The 20857-nt window shown below is 30.2% G+C and overlaps 5 protein-coding genes across 6 annotated transcripts in view; 3 read left to right on the forward strand and 2 right to left on the reverse strand.

Annotated features, from left to right (window-relative positions):
- LOC106789389 (flotillin-2) overlaps nt 1–8916 on the reverse strand; it is a 44336-nt gene extending 35420 nt beyond the window's left edge. The window contains exon 1 of the mRNA XM_014753552.1: nt 8562–8916. Within this exon, the coding sequence (XP_014609038.1) occupies nt 8562–8610 (49 nt within the window). The 5' untranslated portion in view covers nt 8611–8916. The remainder of the gene's footprint in view (nt 1–8561) is intronic.
- On the forward strand, nt 1884–3982 carry LOC106789365 (glucose dehydrogenase [FAD, quinone]). The gene has a single exon (XM_014753514.1). The coding sequence runs from the start codon at nt 2079–2081 to the stop codon at nt 3948–3950; it is 1872 nt and encodes a 623-aa protein (XP_014609000.1). The 5' UTR covers nt 1884–2078; the 3' UTR covers nt 3951–3982.
- A 459-nt stretch (nt 8917–9375) lies between the features above and the next one.
- LOC106789094 (zinc finger protein 341-like) lies at nt 9376–12594 on the forward strand. Its single transcript, XM_014752954.1, has 9 exons — nt 9376–9576; nt 9700–9774; nt 9872–10145; nt 10237–10507; nt 10618–10812; nt 10884–11447; nt 11538–11807; nt 11888–12100; nt 12178–12594. Exons 1-9 carry the CDS (start codon nt 9546–9548, stop codon nt 12313–12315), a joined length of 2031 nt encoding a protein of 676 aa, XP_014608440.1. The 5' UTR covers nt 9376–9545; the 3' UTR covers nt 12316–12594.
- Nucleotides 12595–12671: 77 nt separating this feature from the next.
- On the forward strand, nt 12672–17583 carry LOC106789086 (neprilysin-2-like). Of its 2 annotated transcripts, XM_014752930.1 has the most exons (16): nt 12672–12785; nt 12932–13167; nt 13253–14255; nt 14337–14444; nt 14502–14607; nt 14678–14873; nt 14952–15089; nt 15185–15277; nt 15351–15533; nt 15601–15732; nt 15808–15966; nt 16108–16217; nt 16287–16483; nt 16603–16763; nt 16835–16987; nt 17133–17583. In XM_014752930.1, exons 2-16 carry the CDS (start codon nt 12979–12981, stop codon nt 17346–17348), a joined length of 3144 nt encoding a protein of 1047 aa, XP_014608416.1. In that variant the 5' UTR covers nt 12672–12785; nt 12932–12978; the 3' UTR covers nt 17349–17583. The 2 variants fall into 2 exon arrangements, with proteins under 2 accessions (XP_014608416.1, XP_014608425.1); XM_014752939.1 differs by lacking the exon at nt 17133–17583 and having other exon boundaries at nt 12672–13167; nt 16842–16920.
- Nucleotides 17393–20096, reverse strand: LOC106789097 (phosphatidylserine synthase 1). Its single transcript, XM_014752968.1, has 5 exons — nt 19722–20096; nt 18806–19630; nt 18201–18423; nt 18022–18094; nt 17393–17657 (listed from the first exon to the last, which is right to left on the reverse strand). The coding sequence occupies exons 1-5, from the start codon at nt 19973–19975 to the stop codon at nt 17602–17604; spliced, it is 1431 nt and encodes a 476-aa protein (XP_014608454.1). The 5' UTR covers nt 19976–20096; the 3' UTR covers nt 17393–17601.
- Nucleotides 20097–20857: the final 761 nt, after the last annotated feature.

Consider the following 20857-nt stretch of genomic DNA (forward strand, 5'->3'; position numbering starts at 1 on the left):
CATGTATCGCACGTCTAACTGTCATTACAGGTATATTCGTGGTCACTTGTGGTAATAATCTTTAACCGACTAAAACCTTACTGAAAATAGTTTTGTGTGTCAATCACGTTGAAAGTTTTTCAAGAAAAAAGAAGAAAGGTTCACTATTGAAAGATTGGATTCGTTAGTTTTATCTCTTGATTGTGTATCATAATGAAAACTCTAAGAAAATAATTAACAACTAATTAAGGTGTGTAATTTAAAAAAAAAAATCATATATAAACATTTGCATTGGGTATCAATAGATATCATTGAGTCATTATTCATGACTTTCTTTTTTATTTTCATATCTCTACTTACTACCCGATGACCTCATTACATTTTTTATATAAACAATTGAACATTCGTAAAACAGGTTTGGCAATTACAAGGATATTATTATCACTTGTTTATTTTTAATGCTTAATTTTTAATCATATCTTTTCACGATTAATATTTAATGCATTTTTATTCATCTATAAAAGAATTATACAAACCGTAATATTGAATTAATTATATATTCTCGAAAGATACTCATACAACACGCATTCTCAATTTTAATCGCTCTTAAACAAATTACAAAACAAAAGTAACTATATCTTTCTGCATAGGTAATACTCTTTGTACGGTGAACTCGACAATCGATGTGAAAGAAAAAAAAATAGCAATGGAATGTTCTCGTAATAATAACGATCCTACTAAATGTATCTAACGATAGAGGAACGTTAATGAATACTTTAGCAGTAAGTATGACAAATAATTTACATATCTACATTTTAATAAATCACGCTCAAATAGAGTCAATTTTTTATTTAATTATTAATCACACGAAATATCTTGCAACTTCCTTTTTCGTATTTAACATACTTTCATTTTCTTCCGTTTCTAATGTCAATCTTTGGAAAAGAAAAAAAAAAAAATAAAAAGAAAAGAAATAATACAAAAATATATCAATAAAAATAATTCGTCGTAATAGGTGCATTAAAATCTTTAGAAGAAAGTCCTTCGAGGAACAAAAAATACATCAACAAAAATAATTCGTCGTAATAGGTGCATCAAACGAAACAAGAAGAAACGGTAATGATTATCCCGGAACTCACGTATAATAGACCTTCTTCCGGCGTCCAATTCAACAAATTATTTCAGAAAGGAAAAGTAAAGAAAGTGACCGCGTTACATTTCGCACACCCAACACGCGAAATTCACATTTTAACCGAACTCTCGATCTTTTCTTATCGTATTTCCGATTTAAATTCCGATTCAAACGTGAAAGCATAATAATAAAAGTGATTAACACCTTAATAAAGAATATATATATATATATATATATATATATATATATACATCTTAGTTGCAAAGAGATCGAAAACCATATAATAAATTGATAATAAAATGAATGCTTAGTTATCTTTCATCTAAATAAGGAAGTTCAAAGATGCGTAACGTAACCGTGACTCTCATGGAAGAAGCGAAACACAAATGTGGTTTATGTATTAACAAAATACTTTCTCCTTTCTCCGTTATGCGATCGCAACATCTTCTTTCCTTTATCAAAAAGAAAAAGGAAAGAGAAACGAAATGATTCTACCGATACGCACGTGTTTCCAATATAAAAATCCCCAACCGATCTTTCGTCACCATTCGTAAGACTATTACGATGTCACATAGAAAATTCATTCAACATAACCATTATAATTTACATTAAAGAGAAAGTGAAAAAAAAAAAAAAAAAAAATCCAATGAAATATAATATTTATATTTTTCTTATTTCAGGAAGATCAAGAAATTTACATGGAAACACAACTAGAGATAGTCAACTCAGAATGAAAAAGACCGATCTCGAACATATATTTCTAGTGCGCAGAGTTGAAGACACTTGTTGTAGTCGACCGCCGGATATCGATTTATGACGAAGTCCGTATAAAAGTTGTTTCAAAAGGGAAAAAAAAAGTAGGTCGACTCTTGAATCGAAAAATAAAAAGACAGAGAGAGAGAGACAATCAAAATAATCGATAATCAGATCTTATAAAAATAATCATTATCGAAAAGTAACGAAAAGGATGGTGTTCAGCACGATAGTAATAACGACTGCATTAAAAGGAGCATTAGGCATAGTAGGGACTAGTCTTTGGTTGGTACCACTTTTGATAGCTGCTTTATCTTATTATCAATATGATCAGCTGGATCCAGAAAGTCGACCTATCGATAGATACCCCCTAAATCTTGAATACGATTTTATTGTGATCGGTGGTGGATCAGCTGGTGCTGTGGTAGCCAACAGACTCTCTGAAATTTCTAATTGGAATATTTTATTATTGGAAGCTGGACCGGACGAGAATGAAATAACTGACGTTCCTTCGTTGGCTGCCTATCTGCAGTTAACTAAATTAGATTGGAAGTACAAAACGGAACCTACAGGAAGATCTTGCCTCGCGATGAAAGATGGTCGTTGTAACTATCCACGAGGGAAAGTTCTCGGAGGATCAAGCGTTTTAAATTACATGCTTTATGTCAGAGGTAATAGGCACGATTATGATTATTGGGAATCCTTGGGTAATCCTGGCTGGGGTTACAAAACAGCACTTTATTATTTCAAAAAATCTGAAGACAATCGGAATCCCTATCTTAAAAACAACCCTTATCATTCAACGGGTGGTTATTTGACTGTACAAGAATCACCATGGATCACACCTCTCGCGGTGGCGTTTGCACAAGCTGGAGTCGAACAAGGTTACAATTTGAGAGATATAAATGGTGAATTTCAAACTGGTTTTATGATACCACAAGGAACTATTCGAAGAGGCAGTAGGTGTTCCACGGCTAAAGCATTTCTGCGTCCTATAAGATTACGTCGGAACTTTCACACGGCTATGAATTCTCACGTGACGAAAATCATTATCAATCCTTTCACCATGAGAGCGATCGGTGTGGAATTCATGAGAAATGGACGTAAACAATATATTCGGGCTCGCAAGGAAGTCATTTTATCAGCAGGTGCTATAAATACCCCTCAAATTCTAATGCTCTCCGGCATTGGACCAAAGGAACATCTTAGCCAGGTTGGCATACCTATTTTGAAAGATCTCCGAGTTGGTGATAACCTTCAAGATCATGTAGGAATGGGTGGTCTTACTTTCCTCGTCGATAAACCGGTAGCTATTGTTCAGAAACGTTTCTATACCCCACCAGTAGCTATGCAATACGCAGCTAACGGGAAAGGACCTATGACCACTCTTGGTGGAATTGAAGGATACGCTTTTATCAACACAAAATTTGCCAACAAATCTATTGATTATCCCGACATTCAAATTCACATGGCACCGGCGTCTCTTAATTCAGACGGTGGTATACAAGTCAAAAAGGTTTTGGGAATAAAAGATGAAATTTACGAAAGTATTTACGATCCGATAGCAAACAAAGATGCTTTCACTTTCATGCCTCTTCTTCTCAGACCCAGGTCACGTGGTACGGTTAGACTAAGAAGCTCTAATCCTTTTCACAGTCCAATAATTGACGCTAATTACTTCGATGATCCGTTAGATATAGCGACTCTCGTCGAAGGTGCGAAAATATCCGTACAACTCGCCGAAGCGAAAGTTTTCAAACAGTTTGGTACTAGATTATATCGGATGAAGTTACCCGATTGTCGACATCTAAAATTCGGCTCAGATGCCTACTGGGAATGTCATATTCGTCACATTTCCATGACAATTTATCATCCAGTTGGTACAGCAAAAATGGGCCCATCAAACGATCCTACCGCGGTTGTGGATCCTAGATTGAGAGTTTATGGTATCCAAAATATAAGAGTCATCGATACATCTATAATGCCAACGATTTGTAGTGGCAATACTAATGCACCAGCAATCATGATCGGTGAGAAAGGTGCAGATCTTATAAAAAGCGATTGGTTATCTTATCCAACCGAGTAATAAAAATGATAGTTTCACAAAAATTTGTTAATTGATAGGGCATAAAAGATAAAAGCAAAAAGCAATAATCAAAAATATTATGTTCGATATATTTAAAAGAGAGTACGAAGTAAAATAACGGAGACGATCAGAAAAAAAAGATACAATCCAGGAACATTTTATGTTATTTTTATGATAGTATATTTTTAACAGCGAAGATAGTGTTAGCTAGAAATATACATACCTCAGGTATAATTATCCCCATGTGCCATAAAATTTTAATAACTCTCAGTCTAATAACGATTATGTATTCTATTTCTCTTAATTTTTCTTCGTCCTTTCATATTACAACAGTAAATGTAAATATTGATACGAAGCAATATATTTAAGGTGGTCTAGTTAAATGAAAGACCCTGTATATACTCTCCTTATATGTACATATATTCCCTCTCTCTCTATATATATATATATAAATATGAATAAATAATAATGAATAAATATAATATATATTTGTTTTCTTTTTACAAACTAATTCTTACTTTGTTTTCATCTTTTTTAAAACTATTTAGTGATTCCAATAGTAAGGAAAAAAATAATCTTATACAAAAGATTTTTATGATGGTTAAAATAAATATAATAGGGCGCGTATATGCTTATATAAAAAAAAAAAACAAAAATTTGAATAAACTTTCTATATAAAGACATCTTCTAACCAAGAAAGAAAAATGCATGTGTTTGAGAAAGCGTTTCTGGGCACCATATAATAAAAACCGGTTTTTAAGTGTAAAATGAATTCACCAGATCCATTTATATCCAGTTGGTTTAACTTTCTATAAGACGGTTGTATAAAGGACCAAAGTGTAGAAGAGATAATCGATTTGAGTTTTCTCGACGTGATGTTACGAATAATCGTTATATTGTCATTGTTATTACTTTCTTTGATATCTACGGTAAAAAGTGCAACATTTTTCGATTTATTAAAAGAATATACAAATAAGAGTACACAAGTTACAACGACGTATTACCCTAAATGGAAAAACTACGATTTTATTATAATCGGGGCAGGCTCCGGAGGTTCAGTTCTCGCTAATCGTTTATCGGAAAATAAAAATTGGAAGATATTATTGTTAGAGGCAGGTTATCCGGAAAATTTATTTCATCAAATTCCTTTAATAACTAATCTACATCAATTTACCGACTATAATTGGGGTTATAATGTGGAACCGCAAGAAAATACTTGTTTTGGAATGATCAATCGACAATGTGCCTGGCCACGTGGAAAATCGCTTGGTGGAACTAGTATCCTTAATAATATGATTCTTACACGTGGCCACAAGTTGGATTTCGATTACTGGAAAAGCTTGGGCAACGACGGCTGGTCTTACGAAGATGTTTTACCGTATTATATAAAAAGTGAAAAATTCGACATTCCTAGTAAGTTCTAATTAAATCTACTATGATGAAATTTATTTACTATATCTCATTAAGGTATTCCTAAGATTAAAATATATCATAAACAATAAAAGAAAAATATTATAAACAAACGAAACGAATATAATAAATTAGATTCGAAAAGAAATTCACGTAAAATTTTAGTTCGTGGGATCGTTTGAACCTTAGTCGTCTCAGAATAGGGGTGTTTTAACCCTCCAACGAAAATGGTCGCGTTTCGATTACTCACCCTTCTCGTCTATTCACTAAAGTCTGAACGTTATCCAGACTAACCAAATCATCATCCCTTCGTTCGGTTGATATCTTGACATTTTTCTCTTTCAATATCTTAATAATGTTTATGTACAAATATTTATAAAAATATTTCAAGTAGAAAAAATCACAGAAGTTAAATTTATATATATATACGTTTCAGGTATCATTAATTCATCGTATCACGGAAAGGATGGATATTTATGCGTTGAACATGTTCCTTTTCATACCGTATTATCCACGGCATTTCTTGAAGCTGGAAAAAAACTCGGCTATGATATTATCGACTACAATGGCGAAAAACGAATAGGCTTTTCGTATTTACAAGTCAACATGGACAAGGGTACACGTTGCAGTGCTTCAAAAGCCTATCTTAGAGTGAAACGACCGAATTTGGATATTGTAACTGGCGCGAGAGTAACTAAAATTCTTATTGATGAAGATCGCCGAGCTTACGGTGTTCAATATGTCAAAGATAACAAGCAAAAACTTGTATTCAGCACAAAAGAAGTGCTTTTATCCGCGGGCACGATCGATTCAGCTAAACTACTTATGCTATCAGGTATAGGACCGAAAGAACATCTCCAAAAGTTAGGAATCAAGGTACTTCAAGATTCCAAAGTTGGATACAACATGTACGAACACATTGGTTTCCTTGGTCTAGTCTTCCTGATAAATCAGCCTGTGTCTCTATTATTCAATAATTTACTTAATTCGAGCGTGTTATTGGATTATATATTTAAAAGAAGCAACTTAATCTCTATTCCTGGCGGTGCTGAAGCTTTAGCATTCATCAGAACAAAGTATGCCTCTTCTGAGAAGCCGGACATCGAACTACTTTTCACTTCGGCCACGTTACACTCGGACAATGGCAAGGGTTTTAGAATGGGTCAACGAGTTACAGATGAGCTTTATAATACAATTTATAAACCGATTGAAAATAGAGACGCCTGGTCGATCTGGCCAATAATTCAAAGTCCAAGAAGTGTAGGTCGTCTTACATTAACATCGAAAGATCCCTTCGTGCCACCTAAAATAGAACCTAATTTCTTTTCTCATCCTGCTGATGTTGAAATTCTTCTTGAAGGTATCAAGCATGCCATCAATATATCTAAAACGGAACCTTTCCTCGCGTACAATAGTCAACTTCATAATATCAAAATACCTGGTTGCGAATCCTACGAGTTTGCAAGCGACAATTATTGGCGATGTGCAATCAAATATCTACCATCTATGATGAATCACGAAATTGGAACCGTCAAGATGGGACCGAAAACAGATCCCTATGCTGTCGTTGATTCACGTTTAAGAATTCATGGTATAAAAAAGCTCAGAGTGGTTGATGCCTCTATTATGCCCACTATACCGATTGGCCATGTAAACGCAGGTATCTTCATGATCGGTGAAAAAGCTGCTGATATGATTAAACAAGACTGGCAAAAAACACCACATAGACAAAAGAAAACTAATTCATTTGACTATCACAAATTATAAACTCGGAGCAAGTACGATGCCGAGATATGATTACATTGGATCACGTGCGCTCATCGTGTAATTATTCCTCATTTATGACCTATTGTGTCCTTGCGCTCACGCGAGGATGATCGAATACGTAATACAAGATTGATAAATAAGAGACGAGTTATATTTCATATATATGTATATACCATATCCAGCATAATGCAATGTGACCATCAACGTCATCGGCAATCCCCACAATGTGATAATTCACATAATTGATTCGTCGAATGTTTTATCCACAATAACAAGAATCGCGAAGTAGAAAAGGAAATAATTTGTTTCTTTTATCTATTATAGTATATACATATATACTAACATAGGCGAATGCGATAAATATTACGATGTCCGAAAAAAAGCAAAAAAAATAACGAAATTGCAAAATTTATTTTTATTTTTTTTTTTATAAACTTTTGTTTTTTTTTAGAAATAATAGTAAAAATATAAAATTATATGAGCTTTAAAAAAAAATATCTTGATAACAGAGATAATGACGTCGAATGCATGAATTTCGATCCCATTCAGTAAGATGACTCATTCCCATAAATATCCAACGTTGAAGCAAGAGACTCCTAGTAGCGAACTAAATTTACGAATTAAACACATTTTATTAATATATATTTTTCATAGTTAAATCTAATTAGAAGATATAATATAAAATAATCATGATTAATTAGTATTAAATACTATTACAATTAATTCTTACTATTTTTCTTATATAATAATTATTTAAATTATGTTTAATTTAAACTTTTTCATTGTTTCCATTGGAGATAAAAGATGTAATACTTATATATCTCGGTTTAACTTGCTTTGAATTATATATTAGTATATTCATCTAATTTTCTATTAACCGCTTACTCTTACAATCAATAATTTAACAAGCCTATAACCGATACAACTTATTTATTAATCTAAGTTTATAATTATAGTCAGCGATCTCTCTTTCTTATGTATTTAATATACAATTAAGAACAATAGACCATAGTATTATATAGACTGAATGCGTATACATATAGCAATTTGGAATTCAATATTTTCAATAAAAGTTATCTAAAAATGAGTTTCGCTCTAATTTCTATAATGATGATTACGTTCACTGAATTAGAAGACAAAAAGAGAAATAAAAATATAGATTTTGTCTACATTTCTTGTAAAGGTATATGTTATCGATAGAAAAATAAACACATTAATGCTATGTAAGTTAGAAATATTCTTGGTGTAATAAGATATATGCAAATAATTTTGGCATGCATGAATCTTTTAGCAATTAAATAATATTAAATAAAACATGAAATGTCATTCAATTTAATCTTATAACTTACTCAAAATTCAAGCATAGCAGTCCTAAATAAACATTCCGCATTGCTTGAAATAATATAAATATTAGATAAAAAATGTTATACGTACCTGATACAACGAGGGCTTCGTTTGGACCACAAGTGTGAATGTTTCCCATTGCCTAATAATCTTCTTCTTTCTATGTAGATGCAATAACAAACCGGCACTGCAATGAAACACTACTGATTCGTATAATATCGACACTTTATTCGCGTTTAAACAATAAATATCTGCTAATACCCCTGCAAAGGACACGATTAACTCATTAATAACGATTATTAAATACGATTTAATCTAAATGGGAACTATTAAGGTTACGATATTACGGGAAGCTCGTAAAGCCACTACCCAAATTTATTTGTAGCTTTTTCGAGCTCTTAACTACGCAGTGCTGCCAATGCTATACGAAACGCCATCTAATGTTAGCTTTAAAAAGCTCTCCTATTTCGATTATCGTAAGATTATCATGCGATTATCGATTTTTCAATTTTATCTTCGTATTATTAATAATCAAAAAATAAAACAAACAAAAATAACCATAATCCATGAATTTATATGAAAAATGATAATAATTAATAATTATCTTTATGTTTTATTACTTCATAAATTGTTAGTATCTTTCTTTTAATTCAATTCAATTGTTTCAAACTATGCTGCAAGCAAAAATTGTTTAACGAATTGTTAAATATATATGACTAAATGATTCATAATTTTAATTTTGATCGTTGCTATTGATTGTTTTATTTGTTTCTCCAAAGAAATTCTTACTAATTGAAAAGAGAAAGAATTTGTAGGTTGAAATTCATTCAGCGCGATTCATGTTGATATTAAGTAATCGATTTAAAATGTAGAATCGTTGCTGTTGGTCGACATATCGATTTACACGCACTGCCTTGGGCAGCAACAACGCTATCACAGTATAGGAATTTTCGATATGTTTTGGACTAGATGTTTGCCTTTTTTTGACAGATTAGACCACTCATGTGAATCACTTTATTAATGAATCAATTGTTACTTTTCCTTTAAAATGAAGCAATAAATTTACAGTGAAATATGGCACAATCTATTTTCGACGCTCTGACAGGTAAAACTTGCGAGTGTTTTCAGTAGGTGGGGTTAACCAATAAAGACTCAAGAGGATAGTATGAATATTTACAAGAAGAAAAGAATAAATTTGCTACTAACGTCGTTTCGTATCCCTTCGTAGGTGTTTCACTCGATAGCCCTTCTGTACAATCTTTATTAGAATCTCAAAATCTTATCACCGAAGTAGAACAATCAGGTATGCATAGCACATAATGTTCACCAAGAATTGTTCAATGATTCCAATAAAATCATAGTATAAGAATGTTTTTTTATTATTATTATTTTTTTTTTAGCAATAGATCAAGATGAAGAAGACATATTTCAGTGTGGAAAATGTAAAAGTCAATTCACATCGCTTCACATGTTCGTTCTGCATAAAAGGACACATCAAAAAACGCAAGAACAAACGGTAGATTTGAGTCAATTTTTAGTAAATGACGAAAGTCATATTGTACGTGCTGAAGATACTAGTCAAGATGAACCGCAATATAATCCTCAAGAATCATTTGTACGAACAGATCAACTAGGAGGATCTATTATACTTGAAGAAACAGATATGTTATTTAGGTAAATCAAATTTTGTCTACATTTGATGTTAACCTTTTTAAATCAATTGAAACTAAATTAATATTAATCTCTTATAATGTTTCTTCTCTAGTATGGACCAAGACAGTGCAAATTACTTTACAACAGACTCTACATTTAGTGTTCCAATTATATTAAGTTCCGAAAGTCTTGATACCTTTACAAATTCTGGAATTATAGAAGATAATGAATCTATGAAAAATGAGTCGAAGGAGGTACCTCAGATTTTACAAACTGACATCCTTCAAGAAGAAAACTTAGTTAATTCTATACATTGTAAAACATTATCACCTGACACAGTATCCGTAGAACTGGAAAGTGTTGAACAAGCACAAAATTTAAAAGTACACATTTTTACCATTCTCTGTTTTAAATATATTAATTAATGTATATATATATCTATATATATATATATTATATATTCTTGTTCAAAAATTTACTTATGTTATTACAGTATAAATGTGGTTATTGTAGTAAGCAGTTTGCAAAAAAATTTTACTGGCAACAGCATGAACGATCTCATACAGGAGAAAAACCTTATCAATGCGTAGTTTGTGGAAGAGCATTTGCACAAAAGTCTAATGTAAAGAAACATATGTCATCGCACAAAGTGTGGCCTGGAACTGCTATACACTCACTGCCACCTGAGGTATTATTTTATAATATAACTTTTCATTTTATTATGTATTAGATTTATAATGAATTGATAATATTTGATAGGTACCACCGGATGGAAGTATAGATCGTACCTATCATTGTCAATTCTGTAAAGAAATATTTGATTCGTACAAAGCTCTGAAGGGCCATCTTATAGTTTCTCATTTAGCACTAAAAGTGTACAAATGTGTGCAAAGTAGTTGTAGTATGATGTTTGCTGAACTTGAAGATTTTTTAGAACACACTCGTAGTCATAAACGGTCGGAATATCGTTGTCATGTTTGTGGTGAAGTATTTAATACTTTATCAGACTTAGGACTCCATCAATATGCTCATTCCGTCCAAAAACAAAAAACAACAGAAAAATATTATTGTTGTAATGTATGCAAATCATCGTTTTCTAATTTGGAAGCTTTACAACATCATACAGAAACCACTACACATGACTATGCTTGTTTACACTGTGGAAAAAGTTTCTTAATTGAAAGATTTTTAAGGCGGCATTTAAAAACACATGCTTCATCTGCTCGATTTGCATGTGAAGAATGTGGTAAAGCCTTTAAGACAGAACAATATTTAGCCAATCATAAATTAATTCATAGCGAGGAAACACCTTTTTTGTGTCCAGTACGTTTATACTTTATTTTATCTATATATGATTGTATTAACAAGTTTTCTTACGTAACAAATTTATTTCAATGTTTTTTTTAATATTAGCATTGTCCAGCTAGATTTAAACGAAAGGATCGACTTGGTCGTCATATGCTGATTCACGATTTGACAAAAAGATTAAAATGTCCATTTAGAGGATATTTGGGTTGTATGAGTGAATTTTCACGTCCGGACAAATTAAAAAGACATCTCCTCACGCACAGTAATATTAAACGCTTCAGTTGCAGTCACTGCAATCGTAATTTTCATCGAGCGCAAGCTCTTAAACATCATGAACTGAATAAACATAGTTTAAAATGTGATATTTGTTCACACGTAAGTATTAATTTATATTATTAGTTTATGTAAATATTATAAATGATCTTTACTAACTTATTTTATATGATAATATTTAGGCATTTAAAACTAAGGATCAATTAATTACTCACAATTGTGATCAGTCAAGTGAGACTAAAAAACACACAAGTTCTCAGTTGCCTAAAAAAGCATCTGGTTCATTTAAGCCAAGAAAACCTACTCCAAAAAGACAGATGTCATCAAAGGCTGCTATTGGAGTCGCCGATAAGGAGAAACTAGAGAAATTTAAGGCTGATGAAATTCAAAGAAAAGTAGTTATACATTCTAAATAAGAATTGCTTTCTCCTGTATAATTGAATATTATTTTCAAATATTCATTTAATTACAGATTACCTCCGAAATGTTAAAATCAAATGATTCGAAAGAAGTTGGTTCGACAATCGATCCAACTATACGATCCGATTTAATCGGAAGTGAAATAAAACGCAACACCAATATATATACGATGCATCAAGCAGGCGAATAGTTTTTAAATATATTTTTTAATCCTATTTAAATCATATAATTAGCCTAGTATATATATAAATAAGTTATTATCATAGTACGTGCAATGGGATCATTGAAAAACTACAGGTTGCATTTTAAAATAGCGTACAATATTTTATAATTTACATATCTGTGATAATTGTATTGTAAATATTAACAACATAAGTAACTTATATTTCTCTATGTTAAATTTTTTAATTACTGCCTTTTGAACCAGTGGCATTAAAATTGAATAGAAAAGAATTTCAATATATACAAATTAATCATGTATATTTTATCTCATTAGTGAGCAACTAATGAACGTGTATGACGTAATTCTGCCTATCTTTAATTCTAAAATTATATTTGGAAGGATGTGGTTATCAAAACCACAAAACAAGATTTCCTTAGTTAAGAACAACTGGTAAGAAAAAAAATTCAATTCAGCCAAAAAGGACTTGTACGGTTACGGTTCATATTGTGCACTTCTATTGATACTTTACATATGATATTTAATTATTTTATTTCTTTTGTGATAATATAAATAATAATATCTATGATATATATCTATATGTAGTTAAATAAATATTTTTTTTATTGTGTTTTGAAATTCACAGATAATCAATATCGAAGAAGACTTTTATTAAATTCTATCAAAAGTAAAATGCCTTCACGCGGCTCGTATCAACTTGCAAATCAGGAAGAGCGTAAAATAGCGCAAAGAGATCAATCTTTTAAAAATTGTGTAGCTACGCTGTTTGTGTTTTTTATTTTATTCATGGTCGTTCTTATTGCAAATTTAACATGGAGAAAATCTAACACTAAGGATGATGACAAATATGTAATGGCAAGGGTAAGTTTAATAAATATTTATAATTCTGAACTTCTTTTTTAGCATTTAATACAATATTTCTAAGAAATGATAAACACTAATACAGCAAAATGGCAATGGACAAAAAGAATTAGAAACTACAACTACAATTACAATCACAATGGACAGATCAGTCGATAATATTACAGACAAAAATATACGTAATAATGAGCAGACATCTCATTACTTTGATCGTTATTTCGAAAACAAAACAACAACGCAAGAATTTTTAGAAACAAATACCTTAACAACTCTGTCAGATTCTGTTAATACTCTGAATGATGATACAAAATCAACAGATTCACAAGATCAAATTAATACAATTGTTAACAAAGTACAGTCTACAGAACAACCAAACCGTTATGACAATATTACTGGTGAAACCTTGTTTGAATATAATGAAGTTACTGAAAACAAACAAAATGATAGTTCTACAATGACTTCAAAAATAATGACAAATGATAAAACTGAAACTGATAATCAAATATCAACTTCTACTACTTTAACAGAGAATGCATTTTTTTCTAATAATTCCTCATTTGATCAAATTAATTCTACGAATAATACAAACGCTATTACAGAAGAACCAAATAATATAACAACCACAGTTTCAATGCCCACTTTTTTCAATCTAAATGCATCTGCACTTTCTACTGTAACAGATATTACTAAAAATAATGATTCTTTTTTAACAAATAATATTACTGATCAACTTTTCACAACTACAACAGCTTATAAATCTACCGGATTAACAACAAAATTAACAGACTCTACACAAATTACCTTTTCACAAAAGGAAAGTACTTCCACAGAGAAAACAGTAACAATAGAAGAATTTGTAACAAAAACAAATGCACTTACGACATCAAACATAGAATCAAACGTCATTACAAATAATACTATATGTGATTCAGGACATTGTAAACAAATAGCTGCTAGGATATTATCCTATATGAATCATTCTGCTGATCCATGTGAGGATTTTTATGAATATGCTTGTGGTGGAATGGTAGCAAATCCACAAATCATAGATTTAAGTTTGGCAGATAAGGCATATCACAGAATAGCTAGTATGCAATTTTGATTTTTAAATTACATAATCATGTCTTAAATAATTGAGAAATTTTATAAAAATTACTAAATGCTTACAGAACAAATGTTAAAGGATGATAATGGAGATGCATCATCTTTATTTGCAAAATACTACAATAGCTGTATACAATATGAAAATATAGATATAAATGAAAGAATAATGATAGGTAAGTATTGAATTTCAATACAATTAATATTGCTAAATACAAAGGAATCTTTTGCAGCAAATGAAGCAATACAAAAAATAGGAAAATTTTATTTGAGTAATGAAAATTTTGAAGATCATGAAAATTTCACGAACTTGTATGCTAAATTATTAAAAACATACAGGTGAGTTTCGTTTGATGTTATGAAAGATCGACACTTTATATAACTTATTAATTTGTTTCTTTATATTAAGTCCTTTATTATTTGACGTGGCTCTGGATCTTAATGAAAACAACCCTGGCTATTTTACTATTAAAGTAGGACCTGTGCTTCATAAAAATCTATTTGGTAATAAGAACATAGATGATTCTTGCTATGCAAAAGAAACCGAGACACAAAAAGAATTTGTTGATCTTGAAAATCTTTATGAAAACTATTTAACATGCGAGGTATGAAGTGAAAATATTCTGAAATTTTATAAAAGTTGTTATGTAAATTAAAACTGTATTTCATATACTTTCTTAAAGCAAAATAATACAAGATTTATACATTCTATAAAGAAAGCTTTAAAGATACTTGGAGTTTTTAATGATTCACAAAATATAGCTCAAGACGTGGATACGACAGGAATTTATATTGATGACATAGTAAAAGACTTCTCTTCTGTAAGTAAAATTGTTTCTTCTATATATATATATATATATATATATATATGTATTGTGAAAAATATTTTTCGCTACTAATTTTCTTAATTTGATAGATACTTCCACCTAAAAATGAAATTCGTAAAGCATATTTAATGAAGAATTATACTGAAGTGTCAATAGATGAATTAAATAATAAAACTACATTTGTGAGCATCATATTTAATTAAATACTAATTTTATCTATTCTTATCATTAAAATTTGTCTAAATATGTTTACAGATAAATTGGTATAATCTAATATACTCATTAACATCTAAAAAAATAAATGATACAAAATTCCAAGTTTATTTTTATAAAGAAATGATACAAGGTTTACAAAATTTAGAAATCTTTTGGAAAAAACAACCTAAAGAATTTCACAATGCTGTTTTAGGTTTATATGCACACAAACTTTATCAAGACGTAGGTATTTAAAATTAAAACATTAAGAATGTTTTATTTTAATAATTATCTTAATAATTTTTTATAGTTAATAATATCAAAACATAAAGATATGGAACAACACTGTCTCAAAGTTAGTATAAATCTATTAGAACCTGAAGCTTCTAATTTATATATGATGTCACTATCTGATAAAGAGAATATATTTATGAATCATACGGTAAGATTATAGTGAAATATTGTAAAATCACATATATTTACTCAAAGTATAATAACAATTTGCTTCAATGCTTAGATAAAAATACTCTTCGATGAACTTAAAAAAACTCTACAATTTAATATACAAAAGAAAAGTTGGATAATGAATGAACGTCAAGCATTACTATCAAAGTTAAATGATCTTAAGCTTTCTGTGCCAGAAGTTTCATATTTTGAATATGAAGAAAAATATAAGGTATGACAGAAATTTGAATACATAAGATATTAAAAAATTGCATTTTCCTAGCTGTGAATGACATGCAATAAACCATCATTTTATTAATTGTATAAATTATATTATTCTCATATATTTGTAAAATATTATGTTTCATTTTAGTTGAATTTATCTGACAATTACTTGGAAAACTCTTTAAATTTGATGAGAAGATATAGATCATCAATATATTCTGTATCATTGGATCTAAACCTTGGTACACCAAAACAAATGTACATATATATAGATATTTATTTTATTTATATCAATAACACTTTTTATTTTGACATATTACATTGCAGTTGGACACACTATGCTACACCTTTTCAATCAGAAGGCATTGCAATTTATAGTTTGAATCTTATTATTATACCTTTTGGTGCAATAGATTATGGTGACATGTTTATGTCAAATGACGAAAATTCATTTAATTATTTAACATGGGCGACAATTGGAAATTTAATAGCACGTCAGATCTCTCATCATTTTGATGCAAATGGTAGTATAGTCACATAAGTATGATTTACATATAAAATAATATAACTTTCTAATTAATAGCAGTAAGGCCTTGAAAAATTTTGTTATTATTAAATAATGGCAGCATTTGTTATACCTAAGGTATGTACTATTGGAATCAAACTCGACATACTAATTATCCTCTGTTAAACAATTATGAAAAAACAATGTTTAAAGACTATTTAACTTGTCACGAAGATAATTATTCTGAAGGGAAAAAGAATATCACACTGCCACATACTTCTCAGACAATATCTTATAAGGTAATGCATAACACTGCACATGGCACACATATGATTTTTTTTTATATTCGACTTATATAAAACTACTTTAGATTTCAGAATTGACATTAAATGAACGTCTATCCGAAATCATGGGACTTAGATTAACATATGATACTTTTAACAGACTACAACCGTTTTCATATAGTTATCTTCCATGGCTAAAACCAAACATAAATCAATCATTCTACCTTATTTATGCTCAGGTACCTTTTTGCAGTTAAATTTAAATTATTGCTAATTATTATCTTTCTATTTCTCTCCCCCTCTCTCACACTCCACTTTTTAAATAAAGCTGCAATAACAGCAATATTCTCTGAAATCCAAAAATATTTATAATTGATTTTACAGATGTATTGTACGAAATCGTTATTGACGACATCTTATATCTCTCTCCATGAAAACGAAGAATTACCTAGCCGTATCCGTGTCTTCATTTCTGCATCTAACAATAACTTACTAGGCAAAGCATGGAATTGTTCTGAAGGATCACAAATTGTCCCCAGTAGTACTTGTGATATTTTTCCAGATCTCGTATTAAAAGATTTAGATATCTATTCAAAATAATCGTAACACAAAGAAAACTTAGCCTTTAAAGTATTCATAAAATATGAATAACAATCTTTTGCATTTATTCTCAGGAACAAAATTTGTTTTCAAAACATTCATTCATACGCTCATAACAGTTAAAACGTACGTGCACACATCCAGTCCTATTTTGCTAAGCTTACAAATTCATTCGTACGCTTCTGAACGACTAGAAAGTTGTATAGTTTAATAAATTAACCGTTAATTTGGTTAATTATTACAAGGGACTATCTTACTGTCCTTTCTTATCCACCGAATCCACAGATTTAGTGTGATGTGCCAGATCCCCTGAAACAGAAAATATATTATGGTCAAAGTTCTTAAGTTTAAAATAAATTTGTAGTGCTTGAATAGACATGATAAATATATAAAAATGACATTAATAAAAATTTTGTACTATTGTATATTATAATATTTCACAATTGAATAAATTAGTTGTTTCTTTAATATAAGTGTTAAACGTAAGAATGTTAGAAAAGAAATATAACTTTCACAGAACGTTTTGAAACCCTCAAATATATATTTTGCAAAATTTATATGCTGTCTATACATTATATTTAATAAATAGAAATCAAACATTTACAACCAATACTTAAATAACATTTCTATAGACAGCATTTTTATTTTCGAATGATGCGGTATTAACACATACCACTACAAGTTACATCCAAGCAGCTCTCATGTAGTTTGATCACAGACTGCTTTTTAACAGTGTTCTTATCCGTCTAGAACAGCAAGCAACATGTAAAGGTTGCAGACAGAACACGCTCAAATTAATTTAGTTAGTTAAAAAATCACTAAAGAGTTATAGTTAATAATTATACTACATACCTCAAAGTACTGATGCCATAAAACACACCCATAGACGCATAACACAGAAACTAGAGACTGACAAAGAAGCCAAAGGAGTATGTTTAAGGCTTGCGTCCGTTCAAAGAGAGCTGCGCCATGACGTATACAAAGTAATGCCTCTGTTACCATAATTGCACCATATACCCAACATTGAGTACCTACTCTACTGCATGATGGATCAGTTACATACATATAATATTGCCTATAAAAAAAGAAAGCAGTAATATTTTTTTTCATGGTCTGCAATAATATACTTAGTTTTGGCTTAAAAGACAAGTATAAAATTAACACATTGAACGCCGGCACTCACATTGCTGGTTTATGACAAAACATTTTTTAAATCAATTTTTGTAAAGTGACTGTTTATCTAATTTTTTACAAACCATTGTCCGTGTTTTGTTAACAGTAAAAGAAATGTACAAAAAAATAAATGATTAGAAGTTCAACCTATCAATACGTAAAACATGAGTAAAAAAAGCCGACATTCGATATGTTAAGGCACATGCAAGCTATTAGGTTAATGCATTAAAGAATTTAATTTCAAAAAATTTGTTTAATGTTAACCTATTTAAAAATTCTCTCACCTAACTGATGGAGCAACGATTACGCCAATCAATACCAATCGTGTTATGACAAATGGATGAGAAGGCGGAAACTCATATACATGTTTCAGAAAGAATGTATTTAGCTCAGAAACTTGCCAGAAAATAACAAGTTGGCAAAGAGCTACAAATCGCATATGAGTGCACATTGGATCTAACCATCTTACAGAAGTCCAACTACCAGGAGTAAATTGAAGCACTGCTCTTTTTAGTTTGCCGGTAGTACTTTCTATGTCCCTTATACTGACCCATTTATACTCTCGCATTTCCAAGATAGAACATATCTTTAATCCAACCCAAATACCAAGACCATTACATACTAAAACATCAAGTATAAAAGCATCCCACCAACATTCAATAAAGTTTGGTAGTAGATGTGCGAATGCTATTTCTGTTACTTCCCACATAACGCTAATAGCCCAAAGAATACCAAGATGACGTATAAGAATAGCCTTAAAGGCCCAGCCTAGAAAATGAGCAAGAGCAAACACATCCAAGTGATTCCATATTTTTTCTATTGTAATATCTGAGCAATTAACACCATATTCCTTATCCATGTCTATGTGAAAAGATGCTAAGCCAGGATCCACCCATATAAGAATTCTCCTAACGGTTTCATAATTTTGAAATAACATAAAAAGTAAGCCCATCAAATAAAGTACACTGCAACCAAAGACAATCCTCCAAACAACTGGATGCGGTCTTGTAAATGGTCCATTTGGAAATGTAAGCACTGATATAATAAGGAAGAAAAAGATAACGCACAACATGCCAGCCCACATGTTGTCTTCCACATTGTTGGTATTCCTACATAGGAGTGATTATATTGTTATTTCATAAATTACTATTAAACATGCATCTACATGACTAAATATTATTACCATTCCATTCTAAGTACCTTGTAAAAGCTGAATAAATTACAGCAGTTATCGAAATAAGAAGAAGTGTGATAGTATGTGGTTTGTAGAAGAATTCGATAGATATATCGTCGACTGGTCTTTCATTAATATTTGGAAAACTATCGGTTCCTTGCCGTAATTTGAGCCCCTCATTATAGTCCGTACTACTTCTACAATTTACAACCTCATTTTCGTCACTTTTTCTTAACTTCTTTAAAATATGGTCATTGTCTCGATCTTTATTACACGTCATTTTCAATAAATAATTATCGTAGTTTCAATTTGAACTTTGACCATCTCACACGTAAGTCCCAAATGTTTCTATTCACAATTTCATGCAATGTTCAGAAAGTCAACTTCTAAGCTATGTATATATAAAGAAAGGAAGCAGATGCATTAGCGCCACCAAACGTATTTCATTTCCGGTGATTTATTTTATTTTACGACAGATGGCAGGTAATGGTTTATTTAATGATTTAATAAATCGATAAAAAAACATATATATAAAAAAATATTAATAAATTAAATAAATAAATAAATATACAAACAACAAATCAATCTTTATTTGTTTTTATTTTAAACAAAGAAATACAAATTCATGTATAATCATGACATGCATTATTTGAAATTACCACGAAAGGTCATAGCCAGTTTCAATCTAATGTTTATTTATTTATAGAGACAACAATAAGGTATTAACTCTTTCCTGTAATCTTAGTCATAAATATGATTATTTCATTGATAGGAATTATTTACTCCCTTATTTTGGCTGATGTATATTCATTCAATTATTATTTTAAAATCCTAATCTTTTTTTTATTAATTTATGTTAAGGTTGATATGTTTTATTTATATTTGATTTTTATTACATTTATGAATAAGTTTCAATGCAATACTAGAAAATAAACTAAAGCTACATCTTAAAGTCAAAAAATGTTCCAATCTTAAATTTTAATCGTTATTGAGTTTTTTAACTGTACTTTATTTTGATTAAAATATTACTTTAATTCTAATTTGTGTGTATAACATTTTATTTATTATGAAAGTACTCAAAGATATAAAATAGAAAGAACTTTGTCTTCATGGAAAATCATTGAAACCAGTTTCAACCTCTTATCCATATTCGGGAGCACAT

This window comes from Polistes canadensis, unplaced genomic scaffold, assembly GCF_001313835.1.
Source record: "Polistes canadensis isolate GaletaPanama2010 unplaced genomic scaffold, ASM131383v1 scaffold_6, whole genome shotgun sequence".
Taxonomy (NCBI): Eukaryota; Metazoa; Arthropoda; class Insecta; order Hymenoptera; family Vespidae; genus Polistes; species Polistes canadensis.